Source organism: Rousettus aegyptiacus, unplaced genomic scaffold, assembly GCF_014176215.1.
Source record: "Rousettus aegyptiacus isolate mRouAeg1 unplaced genomic scaffold, mRouAeg1.p scaffold_m13_p_15, whole genome shotgun sequence".
Taxonomy (NCBI): Eukaryota; Metazoa; Chordata; class Mammalia; order Chiroptera; family Pteropodidae; genus Rousettus; species Rousettus aegyptiacus.
The window spans coordinates 47,667,299-47,679,702 of NW_023416290.1; the positions used below are offsets into that span (position 1 = coordinate 47,667,299).

The 12,404-nt window shown below is 38.0% G+C and overlaps 1 protein-coding gene across 1 annotated transcript in view; it reads left to right on the forward strand.

Moving 5' to 3' along the window:
* COLEC10 (collectin subfamily member 10) overlaps window positions 1–12,404 on the forward strand; it is a 32,832-nt gene that overhangs the window by 12,486 nt on the left and 7,942 nt on the right. The window contains exons 2-3 of the mRNA XM_016147584.2: window positions 7,855–7,926; window positions 9,284–9,355. Coding sequence (XP_016003070.1) covers window positions 7,855–7,926; window positions 9,284–9,355 — 144 coding nt within the window. The remainder of the gene's footprint in view (window positions 1–7,854; window positions 7,927–9,283; window positions 9,356–12,404) is intronic.

Here is a 12,404-nt window from a genome sequence, read left to right on the forward strand (position 1 = left end):
GAAACCAATATTTCAGCAACTATTTATTGAACAGATATTATTCTAGGCACTTGGAATCACCAGAGAATAAAACACCGTGAAGACTATTTAGGGACCATTTAGCAGGGGTTAGAATATGAGCACTAGGTAAAATGAAGGTAAGATAAAGAAAGTAGGTATTGCAGAAAAAGAAAAGATGGATGTGAGAAAAAACTAAGAGTCAAGATGAGAGTGAGGAAGGATGAACAGTCAAAACCAGTTAGGCTATTGAGCCTGGGAGATTAGAGCATGGCAGTAATGTTGGTATACATGAGCAAATTAGAAAAAGGAAAAAAAAAAAAAAAGGTGGAGGGAGCAGTAAGGAAGATTTGTGTATTTGCCTGGGCTGCTTTACTAGATTATAAGCCATCACCACAGATGTCCCAACAAGCTGAAGTCAGTTCATTAATCAGCCATTATTGAGAACGACATTTCAATCAATTACTAATTTATTTGTCTGTATTGTCATTAAGCTCACATTCATTCATCTTGTCTTTAAGGGTGTTATTCCTTTTATTTTGCAAATCTTTATTGAGAAAGCACCTATTGCCAAATACGGGGGATACAGAGAAAATAATATGTCATCCCTGACCTGTCGCATTATCTGTGACTCAATGTGGTGGATGCTGTGAAGTGTGAGGGATTTCCCTTCAAAGAAAGGGATGAATCCTGACTGTTCTAGAAGGAGATGGAGATGGGAGCAGGAAAGTCTGAATATAGAAGACTCCCGGGTAAAGGAGGTGGCACAAGAGCTGGGCCTATAGAGTGTATGGAGTTGGACAGAAGATAAAAATCCACATAAACTTTTATTGATGAGAACATCTTAGTACCAGCCTGCCTGACTAGGATGACATTTTGTATTTTAGCTTATTTTCTTTTTCATTTTCCTTGAGATATACGTTTATTCTGCTGGGCCCAATGCAAGGGATCCTATTTACTTCTTCCTGAGAGAGGATGGTGATAGGGGCAGTTAGTCTTGGGCAGGTATTTAGGTGTTTCTTTCTTTATACTCCCATAATAGCTACTCTTCTGACATTTAGCAGAGTCATTGTATGCTTACGTGCATACAATGCATACATCTTCTCTTGAGGTTTTGATCTCATAGCAAGGCTCTTATTCCCCTGATCAGCGTCTACTAGTTATATTAGTAAGGAAGCTTGTGTTTGCAAGCAAAAGAAACCAGACACAAACTATACTTAAACTGGTTAATCAAACAAACAGACCTAAGAGAGAAAGGGAATTTATAGAGTCACTTAGCAAGGAAGGATTCAAGCTGAGCTATAGTCAGGCTCCAGAGATGTGGTCAAGACTCAGCCTTCACACTTGGTTCTGCTTTCCTCTTTAATGACTTCCTGCTAAAGAAGGGTCACCCTTCATGGTGACTCAGATACCTCCGTGATCATCTATTCTTTCACCACCCCTGAAGAAAAAGCAAGTCTCCGTTTTTAAAACTGCTTGAATTACTGAGGAGACTTATCTACAAAATGAGACTTATTGGCTCTTACTGGGTCACACGTCCATTGCCAAACCGATTACTGTGGATAAGGTTCAAATCCCATGAATTGCAAGTGAGCAAATGTGGCTTCCTGTGGAAAATTGGGGCACTGTTACCAGAAGCACAGGCAGAAGGTATCAGGTAAGCAAAAGCAATAGGTACCCACAATCCACTCGATATGTAGTGGATCAATGAGCACACACTTGATGCAAGAGCCTCTTCTATAAATGTCACCATTCATAATATTATTTAATGTTCAAGTAACTTCATGAGAAAAATGTAACTATCTCAATTTTCAGGATAGAAAATTGAAGAAGAGAGAGTAATTGTTTAGTATAAGATTAAAAGAGCTGTTAAGTGGAGATTTAAGATTTAAGCCTAGGTCTCTGTGGCTACGAATTCAATCACTATAACAAAATACCACAAACCAGAGGACTTAAACAACAAACATTCATTGTCATTACAGTTCCAGAGCCTAGAAGCCAAGGTCAAGTAGTCAGCAGATTTGATCCCTCTTAGCTAAGACCTCTTTCCTTGGTTTGCAAGTGGCCGTCTTCTCACTCTGTCCTCTCATAGTCTTTTCAGGGGTGTGCACACATCTCTTGTGTCCCTTTGGGTGTCCAAATTTTCTCTTCTCATACAGACATCAGCCAGATTGAAACAGAAAAACAGAACCATACTAATGGCCACAATTTAACTTAATCACCTCTTTAAAGGCCTTATCTCCAAATACGATCACATTCTGAAGTACTGGGGCTTCAACATATATATTTGAAAGGGAGGACACAATTCAGCCCACAAAAGGATACAAAACTACTGTTCTGTCCATTGCACCAAGCTTCCAGAAGAAATTAGAATGAGTGTCCTGTCACTCATCCAAGTTGAACAGACCTGTGGTTCTGAAGGCTGAGTCCCTCAACGAACAGTATCTTGGTTAAAAGATGCTATGTTCTGCATAAGATTCCCCCTGGGACTGCTTTTCTTCTTAAAGACATGCAGTTTCTAAGGAACTAAGATGAACTTGGTTCTTTTATAACCATATCCCTACTGTAGGACCAGAAATAAATAATATTTTGTGAACATGTAAATATGTTTTCTATTCACAAGACTCATATTGTTGTTGACTGTTCTTAAGCAAAGTTGGCCAAGGTAGGTCTGCATCTCCCTTGTCTACAGATAAGCTGCCTTTACCTGCAGTTCCATCACTAAGCTATTAAAATGAATCAAAAGACCATGTGTCTCACTCAGAGTTAGGAAACAACCCTCAATTCGGGAGACTTTAGAATAGGTAGAGACTCTAATTATTTCCAGTTATAGATAAAACAGAAAATTTGAGAGGTTAAATATCACACCTAAGTTCACAAATCTTGAAAGTGATTTAATAAGGACTTGAGCTCAGGATCAGTGTATCATCCCAGATTCCCAGGAACCACTGTTGTCTGCGAATGAAGATTCGATTGGAATCTTCTTGCTGGAAAAAGACAATGGAAATTCATCTTATTCCAACCACTCTGGTCATGGCAGTCTTTTGATCCGTTAGTAGTCCTTTCAGAAGACAAAGTGAAATTATTTGTCAGTATTTGTTTTTAGAGAAACCTAAGTTTACTCCTCTGAATGTCTGCTTCTCTTCCTAAGTGCTCACCTCTTTTTTCTTAAGTTATGTATAGCACAGTAGTAGGGCTCACAGAACTCTATGAAGATGACTTTAGCAAATCCCTACAGCTCATTAAAAAGTAAGATTGATATTGTGATATTATGTTTACATAGGAGAATGGTCTTACCTTTTAGAGACACCTGCTAAAGTATTCAAGGAAGATATGCCATGATGTCTATAATTTACTTTTTAAAAAACACTAGTAAAAATAAGTAGATGAAGCAAGGACAAGAGGTTAATTGTTAAATCTCAATAATCGTTGTATATTTATTTCTACATCTCATTAATTGTGTGAAAACTTTCATAGTAAACAGTAACAAAACATGTAGTCAAATAAAAAAGTAAGTAATGATTATGGGATAAGGATTGAGGTACTGAATACAAAGGAAGGTTCAAAAGAGAAGTCACTTTTGGTGATGATGATGATGATGACAATAATAGTCATATGTATACCTCCCTTCCGGTCTCATTAAAACAAGAACTATAAAAGTGGTTGTATGTTTAAAAACACAAACCAAAACAAGAACAGATGAGTTTACCAAGCACCAGGTACTGCATAGAACACTGTTTATGTCTTGTCTCCTTCAGTCCATACCAATCCTGAGTAGTAAGGGTGATTTCTCCATTTTTGAATAAAACTGAAACTCGGAGACGTAAAGTGACTTGCTGCCGTGCCTTCTTTCTGCCATAGGGAGAGCTGTGAGGACGTGATGGAGCTGAAAGAATTCAGGATGTGTGGGGCAGTGAATGAAGGCAGGAAGGACTGATAGATTACGTGACTGGAGAGGAGGCAAATAGTAGCTGATCCCAGGGAGGCCTGACTATTTCAATGAAATGATGAGGTTGTCATTGGGCGAGGAATTTACTGAGAGCTGGACCACTTTAGGGTCGTACTAGTGTAGCTGGTGTATATGAGAGGTCCAGGGAATAATTGATATGACAACTGAAATTTCCAACACTGAGGAGGCAATTGGCATATGTGGAGGGAAGGTGTGATAGAGATAGGAAAGGTAAATTTTAAGCAGAAGTCTCACCTCGTTCATAAAGGACACCATACCACCTATCTTAATTCTAAGGCTGATCAGGAGAAGGATTGCTAACCTCCCCCCTGGTCCACAAGATTATTTTGGCAGTGGGAAAATTACAGTTTCCAGTGAATTTTCTTTAGCATTTGCAAAACCGATTTGCTAATTTTAATAATTACTTTCCTTGAGCAGGGGTACTGACCTAGGTTTAGCTATTCCATTTCAAACTAGAATTCAATTTTAAAAGACTTTTTGCTTGTTAGAGGGGGAAAAAAACCCTACCTAAGAAAAATTGGTCAGCTGTGTGCTCTGCTGGAATGCTGCTGGAGAGATTATCACAGCAAGGCTGGTGGCCTGAGGGGGCCGAAACAAACCATTTCTGTAAAATTGAAATGACTTCATTTCACTTGATAGTTTTTCATTTAATTTTAAAATGTAAGTAGCTATTTTTAAAAGGAGAAAAGGAAGTCTAAATTGCCCCACTAATCCAATGAAATATTGCCAAGAGGATAACAGCAGACAACTGTGAGCCATGTGGGGGATCCTTTCCAAAGCTTGCTTTTATACCTCTTCCGTTTTCATTAAAGCAAGTCTCAAAAATCAAATGAATCTGGGACCGAAGCTGAAGGCAAGGCTACAAGTTGTTTACTTCGTTTCTGCCAGCATCCCACTCACCGCCAGGCTGAGATGCAGGCACCCGGGTCAGAGGAATAATAATTCTATTTTCAACCTCCCAGGTCTCCATCAGGAGCCACCAGGGAGTAGCAGATGATTAAGTCACTCATCTGACTGCCTCCACTTAGATACTCACTTGAAAATGAATGGGACAACTAATAGGAAGAGGGAGAATGAGGAGAGGCACCAATACTTCACATTCATGTGGTTTCGTGATTCACAAAGTGCTTCACGTTCATGCCTGCCTTTGATCTTGCCTTTCGATGAGTGGGACATACATCTTTGGTCCCATTGTACAGAACAGCAATCCCGATCCTGGAAATATAAAGGCAGGAATTTGTTCCCATTAGTACAGCTTGTTCAGAACATGGGCTTTGAAGGCGGATGCCCCAGTTGGAATCCTGGCTTTATTACTAAGGAGCTGTGCGACCCTGGGAAATTACTTAACCTCTCTTTGCCCCTGTTTTCTCATCTGTAAAAAGGAGCTAAGAATAGTATCAACTTCAAAGGTTTTGTAGGGATCAAATGATAAGATGCAGATGCATGTCAAGTAGTAGGAACCCTTCGGCATTCAATAGTATTTAATAAACACTATCATCACATTTGTAAAATGTCTTATGGCTCACAAAATAGATCCAGTTCAACTATGTTTATTAAGTACCAGAGCCAAACATTTTGCTGAATTCTGGAGATGCTAGAATAAATCACTCGCGAGACTTCAGCCATCCCACAGAGCACCAGGATAGCACAGAAAAACGGACTCACTCAGTATAAGGTGATATTTTAAACAATGAAGGTAATTAGAGGGAAATTTTAGCCTGACCTGACGATGTTAGAGAGGGCTTCCTGAAGGAAAATACTTTTTTTTTACTTTACCTTTACTTGAAACCCTCTGGAAAGGAAAAAAAAAAAAAAGGTATTTTGTCTAGTCTACAAATGAGTGAAAGAAGCCTCAAAAAAGGTCAAGGACTCCCCCAGTCCCCTCAGCTGGTGACTGTCGAAGCTACTTCAAGGATACATCCTCTGTGAGTGAAGTCACAGAGATAAAAGCTGGGTTTGTTTTTTTTTTTTATTCCCCACTATCTTTCTTGTTTAAAAGGGAACAAAACTATTATTCTTTTTATATCTCCCTTTCCACTGAAAAATCTGGCACAGTGCCAAGTTCTGTAAACCCGCAATCTGCTAAGGGTCACAAAAGCTGAGACTGGAAGGGATAGTCATTTGCCCACATGGATCTGGACGGGCAGAGACACACGTGTTGTTGAATCTTAGTCCCACCATTCATAAGCTCTACGACAGTAGGTAAGCGACCTAACCTCGTTGAGCCTCAGTTTTTTCATTCAAAAAAATGATGCAGCGATGATTACATTAGCACAGGGCTTGCCACACATTATAATTGCTCAATAAACATTCACTATTCGCTTTAGCTAGAGAAATGCCCAGTCTGCCTAGTCAACCCACTCCACCCCTCTGTTCTGATCACACCAGTCATCTGTGCATTCTTCTTGGGAAGCCATTCCCAGAGATTCTAAAGCTTCATGTGTGAAACATTCTCAAGTTTGACCAGTCTCACACCCTGAAAATCCAGTTCTTCCATATGCCGCCTATGCTTTCATTTATATATTACATTCTACTCTCAGGAAAAACCGGAGAATGGCTGGTCATGCTTTTTCTGGATAAATAAATGAACATCTCAGCTTCCTCTCAACCATCTAATCCCATCGCTTAATTTTTATCTTTAGAAGTACTTTATTTACTTCTTTCCTTTGGTGATGGATGGACTCCCCATGTCCTGAGATTGTTGTGGTGATAATGCAGGTAGCTGGTCATAATTTTTCGTGTGTGTTGTGCTCTTTATTTTCAAAGCACATTCACATGTATACCTTGTTGATCCTAAAACAACTGGGAGAGGTAGGGAAGGCAGGTATTACCAGGTTAAGGATGAGGAAACTTAAGTAAAAAGAAGGAAATAAAAATAGTCACCATTGCTAAGCACCAATTAGGTCCCAAGTCTTCTATGCGTATCATCTTATTTAAACCTCTTGAGAGCCCTTTGTAATAGGTGTTAGCTCCTTTTGTGGGAGTCTCAGAAAGGGAAGTCACATATCCAACTTTCTCCAGATAGTAGAGCTGAATCTCAAATTCAAATCTGTCTTACTCGAAAGCCAGTAAATCAATCACAGACTTGTCAAGATTTGCTCAACCCACTGGTGATTACCATGACATAAAATCTGGAGCTCCTGATTCACAGCCCAGGGCACCTTTCATTAAACTGCTCATCCAGTCCTTCTGGACCGGGCGAGGTGCTGGAGCTGGGCCTACCTATGACTAAGGCAGCCACTGCTCACACGGAACTGCTTTGCAGCTGTCCCATTCCTACTGGTCTGTTCATAGTGTTCTGGCACCTGCCTACAATTTTGGGGTTCCCAAGCATGGAATCAGATAGTAATAAATTTATATATAGAATATATAATTTTAAAATAATATAGTTAATATTTTATGTTATATAGGTATATTAAAATAGTATAATGTATGTCTATTAAAATAATATATTTATATAATTTAATATATTTATATAATTATATGTAAGTATAAATTCATATTATACATTATATATGATTATATATAGTAATCTATATACTCCATGTATATTGATGTATAGACATGTAAATGCTTCCGGAGTTTGCCAGATTCTCCAGCAAGAATATAGATTTGTCAGGCCAAACACACTGCTCAGGGATTCACCAGCAGGATATTTCTTTAAACGTGGAGTTAGATGTGGAGAAAAGTGAAAGAGAAAAGGCGCAGGGAGTTTCTTCTGCTCCCCTGAGTGTGCAGTCCATGTGGGCCTCCATGCCCACCCACGCGGAGGTGTAAGGCACGCTCTGAGCTGACGGACGGACTCCAACCACGTTGACCTTAACCCAGGGAGTGTGTGCGTATGGCGTTGCCTGAGCTGCTTCACTCATTGCTTTTCCTTTTCACAGGAGATGATGGTGAAAAAGGAGATCGAGGAGAGGAGGGAAAGCTTGGCAAAGTGGGACGCATGGGGCCGAAAGGTAGGTAAAAGAATGTGAAATCGACACTACGGTGTTAGAATTGCTCTCCTCTAGCTCCTGGACTTGCCCTAGAAATTAGAGGCATCGTAACAGCCTCTGCTCCGAAGATGCATGAAATGTATTTCAGATATGAATTTACTCACCACCAGAGAGTTCTTACGACATCGCCGGGCAACAAGACTCAGACACATTGCTCAAGTTTCATCCTCAGGGGTGGCTGGAGTGGAACACTCCTGGAGCCCCAGGAAATAGCAGTCTCTGGGAGTATCTAAGAAACTATGCATTTTAGAAAGTGCAACTGTGTTATAGCAATGTTTTCTCTCAGCAGCCACTGCTGGCCTTTATCTTCAGGAGGAAGATGAGAAGGAACAGAAAGAGTTGTTTGGGCCTTTGATTTACTCACCTTTCTCCAAGAACTAGCGGGGTATGGGAGGCACAGGAGCCAAGAAGATGAGAGTAATACAAAGGCTATTAGGGAACGCGTTTACTCACAAAGCCAAAAGTAAATCTCACCAAAACATAGCTTCTGGGTTGCGATGTGTAAGCATGCCTCTTCCAGGGACTAGAAATATTCCCTGCCAACTGTTACACGCTGGTGGCCCTAGCCCATGGATTTTAAAATCTTCAGTAATTTAAAGAGAGGAAAACACTGACAGGCCTTGGAGATCTTAATTTGAGAAATGCGATTTAAAATCTTTTTATATTATAAATATGTATAATATTCTATAAATCTATAAGTCGATTGTAAAATTGTTATCATAAAAATATAGCTTTATAACTGGTAAATAATTTTTTAGGTCATCATGGAAAAAGAAACAAAATTTTTAACAATTTTGGAGGAACTTAATGATTCCTGATGATTTTGTTTTTAGATATAAACTTAGTGGGATGATCTTTGATGTTCCTTTGATCACTGGGTTTTATGGCTGTATATTCCCTCCCCTTTTTAAAAGTGGCTAAGATAGTCAACCCTGGTTTGAAAAGAGATGACAATAGAATGCCTAAGTGCAGCTGAAATGGATCTAGAGAGGAATAAAATATGAGAATTCTTCCACTCAGCCCCGTATCTGATCTTTAGATGAAGCATCATCTGCTTTAGTCTCTTTAGATATATTGCATCAGTACACATTTTAATATCATCAATTCCAGAACTGTCACACTCACCTATATTTTAATTTTAATACATACTGTCATGATGCTATTTAAATAGATAAAATAGCACAGGATATATATTATATACTCCGAATAGAAGAATGCACTTTTTGTTGTTTCTTTTAAATGGATATCACATATTAGCCACATCTTTAAGGGGAAGATAAAATGTTGAGGTATAAAGATGACTCGCTTTTCTTTTCAGGAATTAAGGGAGAGCTTGGTGATACAGGAGACCAGGGCAACATTGGCAAGACTGGGCCCTTTGGCAAAAAGGGTAAGCCATGTTTTATTTCTCTCTCACAGCAATTTAAAGCAAATCAAGCATACCTTTGATTTATCTGGAAGGTTTTGTGTCATAAAAATGATCTCTTTTCTTTCTTTTAAAATATGAGTGTTCACTTTCTTTATTTTTTGGCTATTTCTTCCATACCTAAGCAATACGTCTAAAAAACTTAAAGCCTTGAGCAAGATTAAGCAGAAATTCAGGGGCAGAATGAAATATAAATTCTGGTATATCTCTATATTGGATTCTGTTTGGGAATCTGCTGGTTATAATCCTTGATCCAATTAAAAGAGTTTCATAACCATAAAGTGTGTTCAGTAGTGGAAAGCAATTATTCATGAAATCCAAGGAAGGAGGAGGAGGAGGAGGAGGAGGAGGAGGAGGAGGAGGAGGAGGAGGAGGAGGCGGCTGTTTAGACATATTTTTCCTGATTGCTCCCCTATGGAATTTTAATACCACCCATAGGTTATTTATACATATTTGTTATGTATTGTGGTATGTGTTTATGATTTATATATTAAAAAGAGTAAGATTTCTTCCCCTCTTAAGAACTGACTTTTGCATCTTTGAGGTGATATTTTTTCTCAATGAGAATGCATGGTGGGTTCAGACTATATCTCTTGCTTCAGCTTCTCTCCATCATACTTCTTACAGTAGGTGGTTTTGGAAGTAGACAAACGTATTTAGAGAGATAGATAAGAAGAACTTGAGTGGGGTGTTTTATTTGGACTTCATGGGACCTTTAGGTAGCTCACAGTTATTTTCATGTACAGTTAATAATTCCAATGTTGGAAGAGCTTCAAAAACTACTCCTACAACTATCTATCCAAAGCCATGTTGAAAAAGTATGGAGGCAGAGATCAGATCATCATATGAATGTGTCCTGGTTCATTTAGCACACGAAATATGTGGATTGTGGGAAAAAAAAGAAAAAAAAGGTTTGAAATGTATAGGTCCAGAGCTAGTCTGTAGAAAAATTTTTCAAATCTAACAGCTCATATATCATGAGAAAGATGCCCAACTGAATAGGACTGTAGGGTCCATAACCTGGAGGAAAAGGGAACCACTCTAAGGTAAGTTATACATGCTGTACTTACTACTTTTCCTCTCAAATCATTCACCAGTTCTTAAGTGAGGAAGCACTAAGAGACTAAAAGGCTGGAGCAGAAAGTTGCTCAAACAGAATTGGTATTCAAGATCTACCAAAGTAGACTGGCCTCGGGAGATGCCACCCTTTTTTTAAATTTCAAAACTGAAAATTTCCAGTTAGAACTTCAGAAACTCCAGAAAACATTTAATTAAATGTTCTCAATGAATGAACATATGTTCATTCATGTTTAAAAACTCTTAGCAAACTAGAAATGGAGGAAAATGTGAAATATGAGAAGGACTATCAACAATAACAAAGGACTATTTAAAAATCATACTCAGTAATGAGATATTGAACACTTCTCTCCTGAGCCTGGGAATGAGATGAGCGCAGCCTTCATCACCAGTTCTAATCAATATTATAGAAGAAGTTCTAGCCAAAGCAAAAATGCTAGAACAAGAGATAAGAGTCACAATTGGAAATGAATTAGTCACTATTTGCAGATGGCATGATTGCTGCTCAGAAAATACAAAAGAATCTACAGATTAGCTATTGTAGTATTATTAAATTTTTTAGATGGCTTAACATACAAAAATAAATTTTGTTTCTACATACCAGAACCAACTTTTTTATTAAAATTATTGGGGTGGCATTGGTTAATAAAATTATGTAGGTTTCAGAAACCAATTTTAAATGAAATGAAAAAGATGCCATTTATTATAGCATCAAAATTATCAAATATGTAGGAATAATAACAAGAGAAATTAAAGAATATCTAAGGAAATGTAGGTAAAACTACATTTATGATTAAAATACTCAATACTGTTAAGATATCAATTCTCCCTAAATGGATTCATAGATTCAATGCTACTCAATCAATATCCCAGAAGTAGTTCTTTTGAAATTTAATAAGCCAATTTAAAATTTACATGGAAATGAAAAGGACCAAAAATACCTAAAGAAGATTTTTAAAAAGAAAAACAATGCTGGAAGACTTAAAACACTGAATTTAAACATTCATTATAAACTTACAACTATGAAGATAGTGTTGATTTAGTACAGAGACAAGTAGATCAATGGAAGGATTAGAGCATGCAGAAACAGACTCCCAAACTTGATTTACGCAAAGTCGACATTACTTTGCAATGGAAAATGATGAGCCTATCAATAAATAGTGCTAAGTCAATTGGATAGTCATGAATGCAGTCAAATATATGCAGCTCACAATGCATGAACAAAATTATAGAGCCACACAATTCATTTATTAATTAAAAGGTCATGATTTGGGATGAATTTTGTAATGTGGTGGTTGTCTACTTTTAAAATTTAGTGATTCCTTTTTATATATTTTCTTAAAATAAGCATTCATTGTTTAAACCAATTTTTCCTTTGTAATTTAGTATTACTTTTCTTAAAGAGTGCTTCTTAAATTGTACAAGCTTCAGATAAACTTCATCATGGATCTGCTCCTGACTGTATCAGCTTCATTGGACAACTGGCTAAAGGGATGGACAGGTATAGCCAGAAAGTGGGATGTTAAACTTGAAGATTTCTGAGGTGCAGCTACGTTAGATGAGGCTAAGATTCCAAGGTTTGCCCTGAAAAGGGCAGAAATGGAGAGGGGGATAAGTCGCTGCCATTAACACACTCAAAATTTAAGAACATTTTTCAATGGGTTATTCTAGATGCTGCATTTCCCTAGATTTAGGTGTGCCCGGTCTGGATGAGACTCCAACTACGAGAGTTGGAGGTAATGATCTTGAGCCAAGTTTTAATCCTTTCACAGAATAAGACTAAGTAACTTGGGAGGGTGGTAGATGACAGAGATAAGGAAGGGTCAAGAGTTTTAGTTTAGTATGATTTTCTGGGCCTCGAAGTGGATAAACTTCCACTAATGTTGGAAAAGTAACAGTCTGGAATAATAGAGTAAACTAACTTTACCTTCTTCAG